This window comes from Camelus bactrianus, chromosome 6 (assembly GCF_048773025.1).
Source record: "Camelus bactrianus isolate YW-2024 breed Bactrian camel chromosome 6, ASM4877302v1, whole genome shotgun sequence".
Lineage (NCBI taxonomy): Eukaryota > Metazoa > Chordata > Mammalia > Artiodactyla > Camelidae > Camelus > Camelus bactrianus.
Genome location: NC_133544.1, coordinates 34,785,988 through 34,805,358, shown reverse-complemented (window position 1 = coordinate 34,805,358; position 19,371 = coordinate 34,785,988). Strand labels below are relative to the sequence as shown.

Genomic DNA, 19,371 nt, shown 5'->3' with positions numbered 1-19,371 from the left:
CTCTTGGCAAATGCCACCTCTTAACTCTTGCCCACATGCCAGCCTCTCTTCCCTGGAAGAGGGCAGCATGCTATCTTCTGTTTGACAGCTAGAGATCTGCTGTGCACTCCCTTACTCCTGCCCCTTGAAGGATTGTATAAAATCCATTGAACTTTCTCCATGCACAAGCTAAAAACCAAGGCAAAAAAAATTTTTTTTTGCAGAATTTTGATTATGCATTTAATAGTGATGTGCACAAAAATGTCCTTTTGTTCTAGTTCAATCTCAGGGTATTTGCTGATTCTCTGATGGCTCTTGTTTGACTTGATGAAGTCCTCTCAAGAAATAGCCTACTAGGAGGATTAGCTAGTAACATAATACCGAACATGGAAGAGAATGTGCCACCTGTAGTGGGTCAGGAACCCAGGCCTTGAAGAGGGGTGAGCAGAACTGAGTTTGAATCCTGACTTCATCCCTGGCCAACTAACTGATGTTGGTGCAAAGCCTACTTCATAGGGTTGTTTTGAACATAAAATAAGACAATAAATAATAAAATATAGATAAAGCACTTAGCATTTGGTGAGCATCCCAATGTATATTAGCTAGCAATGACACTCATTATTTATTATTATTATTACCCACAGAACCTTTTTTTCAGGTTCTCTGGATACACACACATACCAACAATGAGCAAACAGACAAAACTCAATGTATCAACAATAAATAGTATGTTGACTGTATATTTTATAACTAATATCAAAGTTATACTTTGTTAAATAATTGTTATGCATTAGATTCAGATATTAAAATATGTATAGATGAGATCGTTTCATGTTTTGGATTTGCATCCAGATCTGCAAACAGATGGATCAGGAAGGGAGTAAATGTAGCTGAAACAAGGTTGGGCGTGCATTGATTGCTGCTGATGTGGTATGATTGCTACAGGAGATGTTACATTATTCACTGCACTTTTGTAAATATGTAATATTTTCTGTGATAAAAAGTTTTAAAAATATATTAAATATAGCACCTAAATAGCCTCTTAGATTCATTCTTGTTCAAGGAGTCAGCTCTTAACTCACTTTTTATTTCTTTTGGAAGTGTAACTGATTCCACTGATCTAAGCAGTAAGACTCCTGTCATTTTGTTTTACGACTCTCAGAATAGCTCGTGGTGGAAACAAAATAAATACAATTTCTGAATTTCCTTTGTCTTGAACCACTTGAGAATCCTCTCTGAAACCACTGTGGGCATTTTAAGTAACCCTGATTACCCAGCAAGAACAATGTACCTTTCAGGCAGTCAGGGAGGATAAAGTAACTCTTTCTACCCTTCTGTGCTTGCAGAACAAAGGGATAGCTATTAAATCCCCGCGCTCAATACGCTAATGAACGATGAGCCCATAATTGTGTGTTTAGCATTTTAGGACCTGAGCCTCTACCCTGTATGAACCTGTCATCCTCATTGTCTAGCCTTGTTAACGCTGGCTGCTGAGTTACATGTTGGCATGGGAGGCTGCGGAACTCCAAAGCCAAGAACTGACCTTTGCATATTTCATATTCAGTTCAGGAGTCAGAGGGTGACTTTTTGGCTTTTGCTTTTTTTGTTAAATGAAGATGACTATTTACCCTTAGAGTAGAAGCTGGCCATGACCGTAAATGGCTGTGTAACCTTTGAATGTGTTTGGCTAACCCTCTCAGTGTTCTGCTCGCCCGTCTGGACGTGAGCCAGGGAAAGTATTATGCCTGAGTCCCCTCTGCTTTCTGATTGCCGCTCCTAAGGCAGTTTCTTTTCTCCAGTTTCACTAAAGCAAAGCATTTGAACTTATATTTCAGGGTTTTTCTTTCCACAGAATCTATCTCTAGGGGGTAAATCACATGGGTTTTTATGAGTATAATTATTTTGAAACAAGGGTCCCAGTGATGTTTACAGAACTTCTGTCTTTCCCCTGAAAATAAGTCAGGCTCTGCATTGGTCATTATCTACCTGAGATGCACCTGTTGATCTCTTTGGTCAGTGTCTTCTGCCGGGACCAAGCTGAGGCTAGGGAGGAATAGGGCTCAGCCCCAGCCAAGGGGGGAGACAGGTGCAGATTCTTCAGGAGTACAGTGCAAGGTGTGCTGTCGGAGAGGTATCTGGGGATGTCAGGACCGATCTCACAGTGGAGGTGTAGATATTGGGGCCAAGGGCAGAACTGATAGCCTGGGATCTTACGCTCTTAATTGAACCCCCTGAGGATCCTGGTTTGAGAGTTTTGTCCTATTAGGTAGCACCTGCTGTGAAGCCAGCAACAGCATTTCCCTCAGGGCTGGTCCCATTCTGAGCGTGCCTAAAATTAGACTGAGAAGTCAGGTTTGAGGTGTATAACCTGCCTCTGTGCCCCGGGGAATCATCCCGTGACCAGGCTGAGTCGCAGCCCTGTGCTGCTCAATTCTGTGTCCTGAGCAGCAGGGTTGTGCCCCAAGACTTCTGGGTACAGAGGGCATTGTGACAGGCAGCTTACAGACCTGATGACAAAGCCCTTTTCTCTCCCTGAACAACTCCTGTGTACCTGTACCTGTAACAGCTGCCGAGTAATAAGCAATCAAGCCTCTTCCCTGGGACGTTAGTCACAAGTTCTCCTGAGCAATCTCAGGTCAGCTCTTTAGACCGTTGTGGGTTTCTGTCTGCACTTGTTTCTGCTACCCCAGGAAATCCTTTCCGAGCCCTTACCAGTTATAACGGCTTCGGGAAAGTTCAGAAACTCAGGCACCCTGTTTGGCCATGGAAGAGACTCAGAGCACTCCGTGCAGGCTCTGGGTGCAGGGCCGCAGGGGCCTGGACTGCGGGGCGAGAACGCGGTGCTGATAAAGCCAGCTCCCGGGCTCTCCTGGGGCCACAGGCTGTAATCTCCAACCTCAGCCAGCCCCCTCTGATGTTTGCCATCATCAGTCCCCAGAGGAGCCAGACAACCAGGCGCTAATAGGGCCTGGAGTCTGAAGCCACTTCTGGAAGAATAACTGAGCTAGACCGTGCTCCTGGCAGTGGTCTCCCTGCCCACCGCCCCGGGCTCTTGTGATTCCACTTTCACGTTGGCTGAACAGATCTAGCTCATGTGTGTCGGCGTGCAGAGGAGGACACGGGTTCCGCAGACCACAGCCTGCTGCAAGCAGTTGCCTGTGTAGGAGGTGGGATTCTTCACAGGGAGGGGGTGGGAGGCTGACTGGAGGTTTAGAGATGGAGGAGCCTTGCTTTGCAGGTGACTCCGCAGGTCCGCAGCACACCTCTGCCGACCCCCGGGAGGTGGCTGCCGGGACACAGGTGCAGAGAGGGGGCTGCTCTGCGAAAGCTCTACTGCTTTCACCTCGCTTGTCAGGGATTCCTGGAAAACAGAACTCGGTTTCCATTCCTGGGTGTCTTCCAGCCACCACTGTCTGTGAGACCAGCGTGATCAGGCTGGATCCAGTCGTGGGGCCCGGTGTGGAAACCAGCCGCACCGGTTCTGTCATTACTACCTCCTCCAACCGCAGCGTTACCCTGGGCTGGACAGAGACCAGCCTCTTCCCTCGGGCCGAGCAAGGGTAGGAAAACAGAACTGTGAGTGCCCTGACACCACCCACTGGGGATGCCAAGCCCCAGAACAGCAGTCAGCGGCCCCCACTGTGAAGATGCCCAGTGCGGGGCCACCGTCACTCCCAGTGGCCACCTCACACCTGGCAGTCGACTGCAGACCTCTGGGTGCAGGAAGTCACCTATCATCCCCGGCAGGCTGGGCAGCCTCCTCACTGATTAGCCCGTGTGGTTGCCTTTGAGCACGCCATTGCTTCAAAAAGCAAAGCATAAAGTTGTCGCCCCATAGGCAAGGCTGCCTGTCTCATCCTCTCCAGGCTGAGCCTAGAGCCTGGCAGTGGTGTTGGTCTGTAGGATGCTTTCCCAGGCTGCCATGGTGCCAGGTCTCCCTCTGTGATGATGCCTGGATCTGTGTGGTGACAGGAGACAGGAAGACAGGTGGTGCTTGAAGCCCATGTTGGGGAGCAGGCATTGAGGGAACATGGCCTTTTATTTGCATACAGTTTTTTCAGGTCTTTTACCAAATAATTCTGCTGCTGGAAACTCACTTCCCTTAAGTGGATTCTGCTCCTATGGTTGGGGAAGGGAGGGAAGGTGCTTTTGTCCTGGGCTCACCGTAATCTCTGAGGCTCCTGTGTAGCTAGGGTGCACCCAGACCAACCCTGTTATTACTCCTGTCTTGCTTTTCCTGGGTTATTAACGTCCCCGCTAACCCACTGAGTCTCAGCAGAAACCCAAGAGTCATCAGTCCTGCCGCTTCTCCTCATCTCCCTCTAAGTGGTCCTCAGGCCTCCACACTGATTGTGCGTTCACCGAAGCCCTGCTAACTGACCCCTTGCCTTCTGTTCCATTTGACGCTGTCCTAGTTCAGGTCCTAACGTCTCTGCCTGGGACTGTTTGAGCTGCTGCTAGCTGATCTTTTCTGTTCAGTTGGAGATCTTAATTAGAGAGCTTCCGTGGGTCACTTCTGCCTAATAGCTAACTATCAAAATTCCTTAGTGTGGCATTCGGGGCCCTTCACAGTTTGGACCTAATTGTCCTTTCCAGCCCTGGCATTTTGATGGCCCCGGTGTTCCAATGCGGACTCACTCTCCATCCATACTACACCTCAAAGAGTTCCCGAGCCTACCTGCCCATCACGTCTCCGCGCCTGCCTCCATGCACCAGCTCTGTCTACCTGCCCACAATAACCTTCTCACATCCCTCCCCTGTATGGAAGGCTCTGACACACCACTTTAAGAGCCAGCTCAATTTTGCTTCTACTGTGGAACTATCCCTCTCTCTTCCCACTAGAAGGGATTAATTATTCCTTCCTGTGTTCCTCTCCCAGCACTGAGTTCGTGCGTCCATCATGCCACCTGTATTATACAACAACTGGTTTTCTCTTCCTCCCTCTCCCGTTTCTCTTTCTCCTCCCTTTCATGTATGTATATATAGAGATGCGTGTATATGTATCTATGTATACACACATCTCTATGTATGGATTTTTAACAAATATTTATGGAGTGCACTATGCCTAGCACAGTGGTGAACGACATCAACCTGCTCCCTCCTTCGTGGAGCTAATGTTTGTCTCCCCAGTGCTCTGCGAGCCCCTTAGGGAGAAGGAGCACCTGCACTCTCGATGCCTTTCACAGTCCGTGGCCCACAGCGGCCACTTGCTCCGGGAATGTTCCCCGAGTGAAGCCCAGTGGGTAGAAAGATGCCAGAGTGGATAACAAGGTGGGGGTGGGTGGATGTCTTGGGGGTATAAAGTAAGTGGGAAGCCTGGAAAAGTCACCTTCTCAGTTTCTAATGGGCAGCCTGTGTCTTAATATCTGGAGAGTCCATTCAGGTGGATCCAGCATCCAAGAACCACAAGGCACATTTTGAGAGTTGATCTGCATTTTTCATCTAACTGACCCAAAGAAGCATTGTTTTCCTTTAAAGTATGTGTGCAGAAAGCTCTCTGGGCCGCGCCTGGCCCCTCTGTGGTCTGATCACCCATTCCGTGACCCAGCTCATCCAGGTGGATGGTCTGGGGGCCCCGCTGCCCCACCACATGCCACTCTTGGTTTCTTTCAGAGATCTCAAGCTGGACAACGTACTGTTGGACCACGAGGGTCACTGTAAACTGGCCGACTTCGGAATGTGCAAGGAGGGGATCTGTAACGGGGTGACCACGGCCACCTTCTGTGGCACGCCCGACTACATTGCTCCCGAGGTGAGTGCCCTCGCTGTCTGGGCGGCTCTGCAAGGCCCAGAGCTCCAACAGCCCTGTCAGAGATGCACAGGCCATTCGTGCGCCGCAGCCTGTGGGCGGCATGGAAAGCTGACGCCTCCATGCTCCTCTGTGGCTCGTTGGGTGAATGATGGCTGAAAATGTCCTCAGTTCCTCCAAATAAGAATCCAGGTCAAAAACAGTTTTGTAAACTTTGTAGCTACTTCAGGGTTTAGCCCTGAATGAGGACAAAGCATGCTCCACGCACAGCTATTCAAGTTTCTTCTTTGCCTCTGTTCAGTGCTTTGACCCAAGCCCCATTTAGCAGAAATAGATAAGCTCTTGAGCTTTTCCCCATATGGGTGAGTGAGCCCAGTCTCCTCTTCCTTCTCCACAGATGCAGTTCCAAACCCTTCCTGGTTTGGATCTGCATCTACTATCACCTTGGCCTAAGCAGGCCATAGACATTTGATCACCTACATGAGAAAGCCTCTGAGTTGAGCCCCGGGAAGACAGACCACTCTCCAGAGGTGGAATGGAACACGCAGGCCAGCACAGGGAACTCCCTTGTGGTGCGGCCTCTCCTAATCCATCATTTTCCTCAGTCATTAGGACGCATTTGTTGATCAGAGGCATGAAGCAATTCTCACATTGCCCCTTTGCACAGATCCTCCAGGAGATGCTGTACGGGCCCGCGGTGGACTGGTGGGCAATGGGCGTTCTGCTCTATGAGATGCTGTGCGGCCATGCGCCCTTCGAGGCAGAGAACGAGGATGACCTCTTTGAGGCCATACTGAACGATGAAGTGGTCTACCCTACGTGGCTGCATGAAGATGCCACAGGGATCCTGAAATCTGTAAGTTGTGCTCACTCAGCCAGCTTTCCAGCTATTGCATACCAGCTTGCTGTATGTGCTTCTTGATTTGAGTTTTTTTTTTTTAATTTATTTATTTATTTTTGAGGGGAGGAGAAGGCAATTAGGATTTTTTTTTATATTTAACGGAGGTACTGGGGATCAAACCCAGGACCTCGTTCATGCTAAGCATGTACACTACCACTGAGCTGTACCCTACCCTCCTGGGTTTGTTGTTTTTGGTTTTTTTAAATACCACCTACCAGTAAGCTCCCAGCTCTAACTGAAATCTGTGTTGTAATCTGTAGAATCAAAGAACCAGAGTTCTCTCAGGCTGTTTTTTTTTCTCTTATGCAATAGTTGTCTTGGGGCCAAACACAATAGCAGCTGATAGTGTTGTCTGCTATAGATCAAGTATTTCAAGCACTTGTGGCTTTATTGTGGGTGAAGTGATGCTCCCCCTTCCTCCGGTCAGGACAGACGAGGCTGTCGGGTCACGTGAATGACATTTCCAGTTGTTTCAATATTGATGGTGTTTCGGTCATCAGCATCCAAGAAGCAGGATGAAGGGGCCTTTCCCATAGTACTGGGAGAGGAGAGATTTTCCAAACTTTCGCAAGATCTCATTTGCTTCCATGTTATCCTTGTGCAAGCCTTACTGTGAAGTGAGGAAGAAAAAGGAATTGATTCCCTTATGTTGAGAACAAAAAAGTAACAAGTAATAAGAAAATAACATGTAATTTGGGCCAGTTTTCTATTCAGAAATCATGTATTATTTCCCACTGTATGCCCAGGGGGAATAACAATGAATATTCTTCATTAGGGAAAAATCAGAACAGTCCATCTCTCTGTTGGATGGTATCTATGGGATAACAATTACTTTCCTCAAATCATGTCCTTTCCAATGATTTGAGACAAAAAAACTAGATTTGGAAAATATTAGCCACGTTGGTGAGAGACTTGTCTCTCTTTAGAACTCCCCAGTCATATGATTGGTGTCATTTTAAGAACACTTTGTATACAGATCAGTGTGTCCTGGGGCTGATGGCATGATTGTCCCTGAGAATTATCCACATGACAAAAAGAGAAATGATCGCAGAACTCCTTCCCAGGCAAGTAGTGCCAAAGCAAGTCATAATCCATAACTTGATTCTCAAGTTCAGGGGCCAATACTCTAACGATATTGAGGAAGCACTAACTGCATATAGAAATAAAAGTGAAGTGCTTTTGTACAAATGTCCTCTATCTAGCGTGTTTTCATAAGAAAAATGTGTATATTTAGTAGAAAATGTAGACTAAGGAAACCAAGAATGTGACTTTTATGATTTGATCAATTACAAAATCAGGGAGAAGGGCTCGTCTGTGTAGATTTATGCCCCGAAGTGTCTTAACGTCTGGAGGGGAAGTGTCCTTACCTCAGCTGGCTACCTTTGATGACCTAATCTTTGATAACACCACAGATTCGTGCTGCAGGGTCGGGCTTACTGCACATTGTGACCTTCACAGTTAGCGGGCTGGAGCCGGGGTCTTTGTGATTCCCAGGCGTGCTAATCCCCGTGGCCTGCGGCAGCCACCATCACAAAACCGATGGCTTTTCCTGGCACACGTATTTAGTCCACTTACTACAGCTGATTTGGGGAGTTTTTTTAATACTTAAAAGAAGGACCGCAGAGTTTATAATTCAATGAAATTGAATATAATTTTGGATGAAAATGCTAGTTCAAGCCTAAAGAAACAGACATTGGTGGCCTTGGTGTATAGAAGTCGCTCTGCTTGGTACCATGGAGGGTAGGAAATAAAAATCGGTCTGGGCCTCAAGAAACTTTAATGGTCTCTATTTAGGGATTAACAAGCTAGTTCAGGGTTTCTCTAATAAACACCTCATACCCTTTGAATCTAGGTCCAATAGCACTCTTCAGAGGCCACATCCTCATTTGAGTTGAACATCACCCACATCTGCTTCTCTTAATTTTTTTTACATCCTCAGACTCTTCCTAGTGTTTCGGAACCCTCCTGAGAGAATTCTTCCCGACTAAATCTGGGACCATGATTTCACCCCCACCCCCATACCCCAATCCCTGTAAAACCTAGACTAAGTACTAAGCAAGGTTAAGATTCATGCGGAACGATTAAGATGGTTTCTTCTTAATCAGGTCAATCTAATTAACTTTAAACTCTATCTTTGATGTGTATAAATTGTTTTGGTAACTTGGATATATGCTAACCAGGAACATCCTCCCTCCACAATCTTTGTTCTGGGAGAAAACAGAACGTCTGGTGTCTAAAGAGAATCCACCCTTCAGAGGGGACTGAGATGTTCCCTCTGCTTGCAGACTCGCTTCTGGGAATCTGTGAACCTCTCTACTTCCCTTTATTTCGGCTCCTTTCTAATGCCAGCTGCTCAGCTCGCCGCAACGTGTCACTGACTGAGCACTGATTCTCCTAAGTGGCTCTGTCTGTTCTCTGCGTGGCGTCTCCCCATAGGAAGGAGCTTAGGTTTCACTCTGTGAAGGGCTGATCTCCCAGCTCTGGGCTGTTCTGGCCGAGTGACCTCAGCGAGCCACCACACCTCTCTGAAGCTCCGTGTCCTTAGAAAACTGAGGTGATAAAATCTGTGTCATAGGGTTACTACCCAAATTCAGTGAATGAATACATGTAAAGCACACAGGAACCCACTAAGCCTTCTGTTTCTTTCTCCTTCAAGGAGTGTACCTTAAAAGTCATTTTCTGAAAAACACTTGAAAAGGTGTCAGAGCAAATTACTCAAAAACATTCACTGAGAGGATTTCTGAGACAGTTTTGTACACATCAGCCTCCAGGCCCCAAAAGCAAAAGCTTAAATGCCGTAGCTGGGGAAATGCAGCTCTTCTTGGCAGGGGGCTGAGACGTTGAAACAGAAGTGTATTCATGTATGACTGAAGCATTGTGCTGTACACCAGAAATTGACACAACATTGTAAACTGACTATACTTAAAATTAAAAAAAAAAAAGTGTGATCAGAGAAAGGAAGAAAACAGTGAGGACCACTCAAGACTTGGGTAGAGGCACCAAGGAGGGAGGCATTAGGGCATGGTCCCAAGGTCCCTGCCTGCTGGCTGTGGTACCTTGGGTACGTGGTGGGATTCTGCCATGCCTTGGTGTCCTCATCTGTCCCCTTGGGGTCTGAGATAGCATATGGGGATACTGGAGATGGTTCTTGGCACAGAGTAGGGGCTCAGGAAGCAGCCACCACTGTCATCAGTGAGAATGCATTTTTAGACTCTGCCCTCTTTCTCTGAAAACTCATGAGGATTTATTGTTTTAGGAAGAGGGTGTAATATAGCAAGTCATGCTTCACAAACCATTCAAACTGCTTTCTGGCTCTAATTGCACCTTGATTTAATTAAGCCAATAGAGTTCTTTGCTGGAAGAAACCTAAGAGATGATATCCATTCCAATTCCCTCACTTAATAGACCAGGAAACTCAGGCCTGGAGAAATTGTGACTCACCAATGGCCATTCAGCACCTTACTTAAAACAAACAGATAAATTAGAACCCCTGTGCACCTCTCATGGGAAGGTAAAATGGTGCAGGCACTGTGGAAAGTTATATGGCAGGCAGTTCCTCAGAAAATTAAACCTAGAAGTACCATGTGACCTAGAAATTCCATGTCTGGATGTATACCCCAAAGGGTCGAAATCAGGGGCTCAAACATATTTGTACATCACTGTTCACAGCATCATTCACAATATTTAAAAGGTGGAAGCAACCCAAGTGTCCATCAACAGGTGAATGGATAAACAAAACGTGTTATATGCACACAGTGGATTATTAGCCAAAAGAAGGAAGGAAATCCTGATACATGTCACAGCATGGATGAACCTTGAATGCATTATGCTTAATGCAGGAAGCCAAACACAAAAGAGAAAATATATGATTCCACTTATACGAGGTACCTAGGATAGTCAAATTCATAGAGACAAGAAGCAAAATGGTGGCTGCCAAGGGCTGCCGGAGGGGGAGTAGGGAGTTAGGGTTTAAGGGATACGGAATTTCAGTTTGGGAAGGTGCAGAAAGTTCTAGAGATGGATGATGGTGATGGCTGCACAACAATGTGAACAAACTTAATCCCACTGAACCGTACACTTAAAAATGGTCAAGAAGGTAAATTTTATGTTCTGTGTATTAGCCCTGGGATCAGAATCCAGATTTTCCTGACTCCCCAGTCCACAATTCTGAGTTAGACTACACCTGGCCATTCCCTATTTTTCTTCTACTTCCTGTTAATAAATGCCCTTTACCCTTAGAGCCCAACATTTTTAGCCCCAGGTTACCCCCTGATGTGATTCTTTCCAATTGTAAAAGAAACATTAGCCACTGGAGAAAGCTACCAGCATGCTGTGTACTTAATATCCCCCTAGCATCAATCTGCCACCTGTTTAACTTTCCATCGAGTAAGATATAATATTTATGATAATACTGTTAGAGTGTTATTTAAAGACTGTGTATTTGAATATTTCTCTTTTTGTTTTTAAATTGTTTTACTTTATTCCCCAGCTTTATTGTGATACAGTGGACATATAACATTGTGTAAGTTTAAGGTGCACAATGCAATGACTTCATGCATGTGTGTATTGTGAAGTGATTACCACAATAAGGTTAGTTAACACCTCCATCATCTCATGTAATTACTTTTTTGTGTGGTGAGAACATTTAAGATCTACTTCCTTAGCAATTTTTAAGCATATAATATGGTATCGTGAACTGTAGTCACCATGCTGTACTCTATTTTTTTCCCCCTACCCAAATGAGAATCCAAATCCATGAAATACAATTGATGATGTTGCCTTTAAATCTTTGTCTTTTGATTGGATTATTCAATCAACGTATTACACTTTTTTGGTGGTTACTCTTGAGTGGCATCTTGACTTATTAAAGTATAATAGAACTCAATGCTTTAACCATTTTCCTGACACCAGTAGTCAGCCAGAGCTCACTCAGCCCTTCTGTCTCTCCAGTATCTTAGCCCCTGCCTTGGTAGTTCTCTGATGTGTTTAGGTTTAAAAATATTATTCAGCAGATGAGTCAGTCTGAAATAACATGGTTCAGGATTGCTGCAAGCAGAATGGTTACCATTTTAAAATTTTGATGGACTTTTTTTTTAATTTAAGTGTAGTCAATTTACAATGTGTTATTTCTGGCATACAGCATAGTGATTCAGTTGTACATATATATACCTTTTCATATTCTTTTTCATTATAGGCTATTACAAGGTATTGAATATAGTTCCCTGTGCTGTGCAGTAGGACCTTGTTGTTTATCCAGTTTTGTGAAGATTTTCCCTGTAGTTGCACTTGTACAAGATCTGTCAGATTTCAGTAGATATTCTGTGAGAATTGTTCCACATGTAGATGTATTTTTGATGTATTTGTGGGAGAGGATGAGCTCTGTGTCCTTCCATTCTGCCATCTTGAAGCCCCTCTCTGGGGGACTTTTTGATTGAAGCATAATATATATATAGTCTATTGGACAAATCGTAAATACACAATACATTAATTTTTACAAAGTGAGCATACCTGTGTAAGCACCACCCAGATCAGGAGGTGGAACTTTAACAGCATCCTAGAAATCATTCTTATGCCCCCTAACAGCCACTACCTCCTCCTCTTCTTTCCAACATAACTATTACCCTGATTTCTACAGAAAAATCTTACTTGTTTTGAACTTCATTTATATTGGATTATTACAGTTCATGTACTTTTTTGTCTGGCTTCTTTCACATATCATATTTTGAAGACCCATCCATGTTGATGCAGATATTGGTTTATTTTCATTGCTGTATAGTATTCCATTGTTTGATTATATCATCATGTATTTATTCATTTTAGTCTGGCCTTGCCAAGAATTGATAAACATCCTAAGGGAAACAGTATATTGCAGAAAGTTGCTAATTGCCGTGAACCTCCCTTCTCTTCAAGATCTGGCTCTTCAATTCCTGCTTGAATTGGTTAGTCTTAGATGCCTCAAAGACTTTTAAAGTATTATTTTCAATGAGAACAAAAGCTACTCCATTATAATCTATAGCTGAATTTCATTTACTTGTTTTAATCCAGTATGCCTGTTTCTGTCTTTTGGTGGGTTTAAGTAATACATTTGCCTCCACTATTATTATTGGGTTATTGAATCTTAACCTTGCTTAGTACCTAGTCTAGGTTTTATAGGAATTGGGGGCAGTTGAAATTTAGGTCCTAGATTTAATTGCGAAAAATTCTCTCAAGAGGATTCTGAAACACTGGAAAGTGGTTGCAGACTTCTAAAAATAGGAAATACAAAAATTAAGAGAAGTAGATATGGGTGACATTCAACTCAGATGAGGCTGCAGCCTCTAAAGATGCCCACTGGACCTAGATTCAAAAGGTATGGGGTGTTTATCAGAGAAACACTGAACTGGCTTTTTAATCCCTCAATGCAGAAAATTAAAGTTTCCCGAGGCCCAGACCAACTTCTATCTCCTACCCTCCGTGGTACCAAGCAGAGCGACTTATAAACACCAAGGCCAACAATGTCTATTTCTTTTCCTATATTTGTTGTTCTTGGCCTGAGGTGAGCCTGTGGCCCTGGAAGGAGGAAGTGATACACTAGGGAATTAGAACCCCTATTGAGTTCAATTCAGCAAGTCCCTGTCTGGTGCCTTCCCTCAGCTTGGCCTGTGCTAAGTGCTGGGAAGCAAAGATGAGAAGACATGGCCTCTTCTGTTGCTCAAGGTCTAGCAGAATGAGAACATGTAAATGGATATACTTGGCTCTCTGCCAAGGAGGAATGATCAAAACTCCTTTCTGGAGGCCAGGACAGGGAAGTGACATAATGACAACAGAGAAAAAGTGGCATTGAGGCTGGGTGTTGAGGAACAAATAAGGGTCGGGTTGGGTTCACGAGGGAGAGAGTGTATTCAAGATGGAGGAAATAACTCATGCAAAGTCTCAGAGGTGGGAGGTCGCGCACGTGTTCAAAGAACTGCGCTCACCAGTTCTGTGCCTTCGGTGTGTTAGGTGCAGGGTGGGGACAGTGAAGGATGAGTTTAGGACATGGGAACTCTGTGGGGTCAGGGGGACATTCAGAAAATGGTCTATTCCTTGCAGTTGGCCATACGGGTCTCAGGAGAGCACAGGAGGTGCCCACTGCAGCGTGGTGGTGAGACGCGGGAGCAGACGTGGACTGCAGGGGAGGGTGAAAAGTGAAAGGAGGACAAGGGGGCCTGGGGACACCAGCGCTGGAGGTGTGACAGTGGAAGAGGATTCAGTGAGGAGGTTGAGGAGGAATGACTTCAGGTTGTAGAAACATCTAAATCTGCAGTGTGTCTGTTAGTTTTACTTGTGGTGAAATAGGCCAGCGGTTGTACAGTGTGATTCATCCAGAAACTGACAGCCGCAGTAACTTTTGAGTAGCGCTGGCTAGCTAGGAGCAAACGGTCCTCGGCCAGATAACCAGGGGCTTGGGGAACATGTCTGTGTTAGGAGGTAAGTATACTGAGACATTTTTAAGGACTCTGAGGAAGCATTCACTTTGTTGTACAATTCCAGATCAAGATAAGGTACACTGCTTTCTTTAAAAATACAAACTTCAGGCCTTTTCCCAGAATTTTGTGTCCACCTATGATTCTGGGCGCTTGGTGACTTCAAGAGTACCAAAATTATGAACCTGGAGGGTATCATGCTTAGTGAAATAAGTCAGACAGAGAAAGACAAATACTACATGACATCACTTATATGTGGAATCTAAAAGATACAACAAACTAGTGAGTACAACAACAACAAAAAAAAACCCAGACTCGCAGATATAGAGAACAAACTAGTGGTTATCAGTGGGGAGGGAGGGCAAGAGATGGGTAGGGGGTTAAGAGGTACAAACTACTATGTATAAAATAAGCTGCAAGGATGTAGTGTACAGCACAGGGAATGTAGCCAATATATTACAATAACTACAAATGGAGTATAATCTGCAAAAAGTTTGAATCACTGCTGTACACCTAAAACTAATATCGTAAATCAACTGTACCTCAATTTAAAAAAAAAATTCCCAACGCAGACTCCCTGGATGGTGTCTCTCACGGTCCTAAAAGCTGTCAGGAGGGCACATGTGCTGAGTTTCGGATTGTAATCACTCATCATAGAGCTTGGTGACTATTAGAGACGTAAGCTCAGGATTGCAGTGTCGGGAGAACTTCAGAAGCGCTTTGTCTAAACCCCTGGCTGGTAGATGAAGCTGAGGCCAAGAGGTAGAATGGAGACAGCACACCCTGGCCCTCCTGACACCGCTTTCCAGTCCTTACCTCCGTCACGTGGCGAGGATAACACTTCCAGTGCCCACTTCTAGTGAGGCAGCGCCCATGAAAGCATCTTCAAAGTGTCGCTAATGTGAGGAATAATTTCACAGCACGCTGAGGGGTGTCATTATCATCCTCCTCTCCTTGAACAATCCACCAACATCATTAAGATTATTAAGTGCTTAGTTGTATATGAGGCTGTGTTAGACTTTTATTCCAGAGAGAATTGTACTTCTGTTTTCCCAGAAGCTTTTTATCTAATCCAGAGTCACTTATGTGGCATGTAAATAGCCAAATGGATATTGGTCCTCCTGTTTATTTAATGGGCATGTATCAATGCATATGCACGTAGCAGCCACAGGTCTGCTCTGTTCAGGTGCTGTGCAAGGGGCTGGGGTTAGAAACAGACACATCTGGAATATACATAAGGAATATATGTACATATAGACATCATCCCTGCCCTCGTGGAATTTACAGTGCAGTTAGGGTAGGGAGGAAGACAGGTCTGTTAAAAAAAAAAAAAGAGAGAGAGAAATTATGCAAATAACTGTATACTTACATTTTTTTTTATTTTGTTTAAGTCTAAGTTGCTCTGAGGATACAGAACAGGCAGACCAAACCTAATCTAGGCTGTCCAGGGAAGCCGTCTTGAGAAGGTGACATTTAAGCCGAGAACAAAGGCTGAAGAGAAGTCAGTCAGGCTTACAAGTATGCAAAGGTCTTGAGACAAGAGAAGTCGTTTGGAGTTGCTGTGTTGGTGAGGCTGGAGTGGAACGAGCTAAGGTGTGGGGCGATGGTGGGTGCGGGGGATGCAGGAGACGAGGCTGAAGAAACAGCTGGAGCACGAAGGACACGGGGCTGAGCGGAGGAATCGAACCTTCCTCTGAAGGGCCAAGGTAGTCACTGAAGGATTTCAAGCAAGCATGAGTGACGAAAATCTTTTTTTCATATTTAAAAGATCTCTTTGGATGTTGTATAAAGAGGTGTCTTGGATCAGACAGACTGAAGTACTTGTAGATGAGATAGCTGGGATTTTTTCTTTTTCAAAATCATCCAGGGGTAGCGGAGAGGAACAGATGAAACAAGACTGGGCGTGTGTCAGGCTGGGTGATGGGTACATACTTACATATGTTTGGAAAATTCCATAATAGTATTTTTAATTAACATATGAATTGATCTCTTATACAAGTTCAAAGTGTGTGTGTATATATGTGCCTGTGTATTTGTATTATGTTTATACATATGCAGATATTCTAGAATGTGTAGAAAAAGTAAATTCAGCCTTCATGAATGATGCGAAATGGTTTAACAATACAAAAAGAAGCCACATATGACACGAGCCATATACCAGCTGTCTGATGGATCTAGCTACATCTTTTTTTAGTTTTGGGTTTTTTTTTTTTAATGTATTGTGAAATGTTCAGTAACAGTGACATCTTTTGATTCCCAGTAAGTGTCTCAAGGTCCTGGACTGGGAGTTTGCATCATCCTGGTCATGTTCATGCTGTAGACAAAATCAGCGGTTTTGGCACACTCATTCTTTACCATCTGTGAACATTCATATCTTCTCAGGAAGGGCCTCATAGGACGCAAATGAACTTATTGACAAAACAAAGACAGACTCACAGACACGGAAAACAAACTTATGGTTACCAGGGTAAAAAGGGGTGGGGGGAGGGATAAATTGGGAATTCAGGATTTATAGACTCTAACTACTTTATCTAAATGAGGTGAACAACAAGGTCCTACTGTATAGCACAGGGAACTATATTCAATACCTTGTAATGGGCTATAATGGAAAAGAATAAGAAAAGGAATATATATACACTTATAAATGAATGGCTATACTGTGCACCAGAAATGAACACAGCATTGTAAATCAACTAAACTACAAAAAAAAAGGAGTCCCTTGACCCCCAAGTTGAGTGCCTAGGCACACCCCAAAGAAGGTTTTTTGATGTGAGAACAGAGAGGGAGAGAGCCCTCATTGGTGAGCTCTGCCCACACCTCCGCGTGTGATCCTTTTCTGCCGGGCCAGGTCTGCCCCTCCCCACCAGAGAGGCAGGCGGGAAGGGCCAAGGTCCCGAGCCAGCCCTTCCTGTCCAGCCCCACGCCATCTCCACGTGGTAGTCATCCCTGCTGGGCTTCCTGAGATTTCCTGATGAGCTTCTCTTTGGAACATAAGGTCAGCCCTGTTCCTGGAATTGGTGTCTGCTGGATATTTTCCTTGGCCCCCCTTTTTTTCCTTCAAAAGGAAATGCTTTCTTTCTGACTGCCTTCTTACCTTTTTAAAGGGAAGGAAGTAGTAGTGGCCCCTGTTTGTGGACATTGGTTGGGTATCTATGTGTATAACACCACAGACGGAGTCAGAAATGTGCAAGACCTCAGGCTCTGGATGGTGTAATAATGGCAGTGAGGCCTGTGAATTTGGGGCGAGGTGGTGTGCTTATCTGTTGTTCCATGGAGGGTGAAAGGTTGAACAGGATGGGCACCAGCATCACTCCAAAGTCAGTAACTTTCCTCCCAGGCCCTTCCATCATCATCGTTACCACCCCTCCAAAATGGTGAACTTTGGAGTTCTTGGTGTATCGATGTCCAAAAATTTCACGTAGACTTGGCTAGGGGGTGGGGGACTTGCTTGTGCGAACATTCCCCGCAGAGCACAGAGTCGGTGGGAGAGGAGTGGCATTTACAGGTTTTAGCCCAGTTTTCTACTTGAAAAAAATTCCCAAATCATTAACCAGTGATCCTTCCAACTGGAAATAACCATAGTATTTGGCCAAAAACGTGCACATGGAAGAGTTTTTCTTGCGTGCCCTCTTCGCTCTCATTTCTCACCCTCACTGTAAAAGTACATATGATAAACGCTCACATGCGCGTGCTCCAAATGCAAAACCATCCCACCCCTGCTCTCAGAGGACAGACTGTAAAAACCAGCAACGACCGCAGAAAGGAGCCCAGGGAGGATGTCCAAGGATACACACCCTCGTGTGAGAAACAGATCCAGGCTTTCTAAGTCCCTGGACTTAAAGATGATTGTTTAAATGGGTTTTTGGTTTTACTTGGTTTTGGTATAAATAAATGTTTCCAATTAGCCACCATGACACAGAAGAAAATAGTTTGCTTAGAGCTTCTGTGGTTGCGCTTTCTGGCCTCATCTAGCTCCAGGAAGGCCAGGGAGACATCCTTGTGAGTCCCCTAAGCTTGGGAAAGTGATGGCCTCTCTCTGAGGTGAGTGTTCCTTTGTGCGAAGTCATCTCCTGTGAGAGAGCACCAGGCACCAGGGCTGACTCAGGTGGGGACAACACCCTTTTCTCCAGGCTCAGGCAGGGAGCCAGGTTAAGTAAGTGCTGAAAGGAGTTCGGTGCGTTCTCCTGAGTCACCTTTGTCAGTTTGGGAGGCATCGTAAGCTTGGATCAGGAGATGATAGCTTTACATCTGTGCCTAAGCTTTACAGAAGTTAAAGTGTGTGCGTGCACGCGTGGGCTTACCTGTCATCACACCTATCAGATTTCATCCTCAGTGCGTTGTCAGCAGGAGTCTTGTTTGCCTCTGTGCACAGAGGGGAAACCACATGTAATTCTGAGATCCTTTGTGTCCCACATCTGTCACCAGGCACTTGACCAGAGCAGCCTGAGTTTGCTCCTCTGCATTCCCTCCTCCCCTCCAGGCAGAGGTGGGGGGCATCCAACGCAGCAGCCACAGGTGGTCAGCCAAGAGGAGGCTAAGGAAGCGGAGGGAAAATGGGGACCAAGTCATGCAGAGGCTCCAGCTCTCGATCACGAGAGCTGGTTTTTCAAACACTGTTACGAGGAGGGTCCAAAAGTAAGTTACTAAAATGTCCTTTAACAAGAGGGATGGGTAACAGGCACCCTGGCAGCCCTTGTCCAGGACTGGAGTTCCCAGAGGCAGGCTTCCTCCTGAAACTGACACCTTCTGAAATGGACCGCTTACTCACAGATAGACCAGGCTCGTGTTGGCAGAAAACAGAAAAATACTGCTCTTCCTAGAGACTTCAATTTCAGCAGTCTTTATCATTTTTTTAAAGTTGTTGTTCTCAACTTCCTTCCCCAGTTTTAGGTTGTAAGTTTCCTAAAAATAGAAGTTCTAACATTTTATCTGTGGCAAGCAGTGTGAAGGATTTTTTTTTAATGAAGTACTTGTTCCACATGACTCTTTAATCTCCATCTCTCAGGCAGGAGGATGAGCATGCCAGACGTTTTGTAAAATGAGCATGGAAATCTTCTCTATGTAGAGGTTTGCTAACCGATATCTGTGGGTCAGAGGCACTTTTTAAGTTAGAAAAACTCTGATGAACAGAAGTAGCACACTTTGTTTTCTGTTGTTTGTCCCTGCCAGTTATCAAAGATGAATAATTTTGAGCAGTTGATGGTTTGGTTTGGACACCAAAGATAATGCGTGTTCAGGATAAAGAAAGGCATTGCCCAATGTTTCATCAGGAGGAAACAAAGCTGTTGTGTGGTATG

The 19,371-nt window shown here is 45.0% G+C and overlaps 1 protein-coding gene across 2 annotated transcripts in view; it reads left to right on the top strand.

Moving 5' to 3' along the window:
• The window catches only part of PRKCH (protein kinase C eta), a 206,772-nt gene that overhangs the window by 177,166 nt on the left and 10,235 nt on the right, over positions 1-19,371 (top strand). For both annotated transcript variants that reach the window (XM_010962235.3, XM_045522078.2), the window contains exons 11-12: positions 5,593-5,731; positions 6,396-6,584. In XM_010962235.3, coding sequence (XP_010960537.1) covers positions 5,593-5,731; positions 6,396-6,584 — 328 coding nt within the window. The remainder of the gene's footprint in view (positions 1-5,592; positions 5,732-6,395; positions 6,585-19,371) is intronic.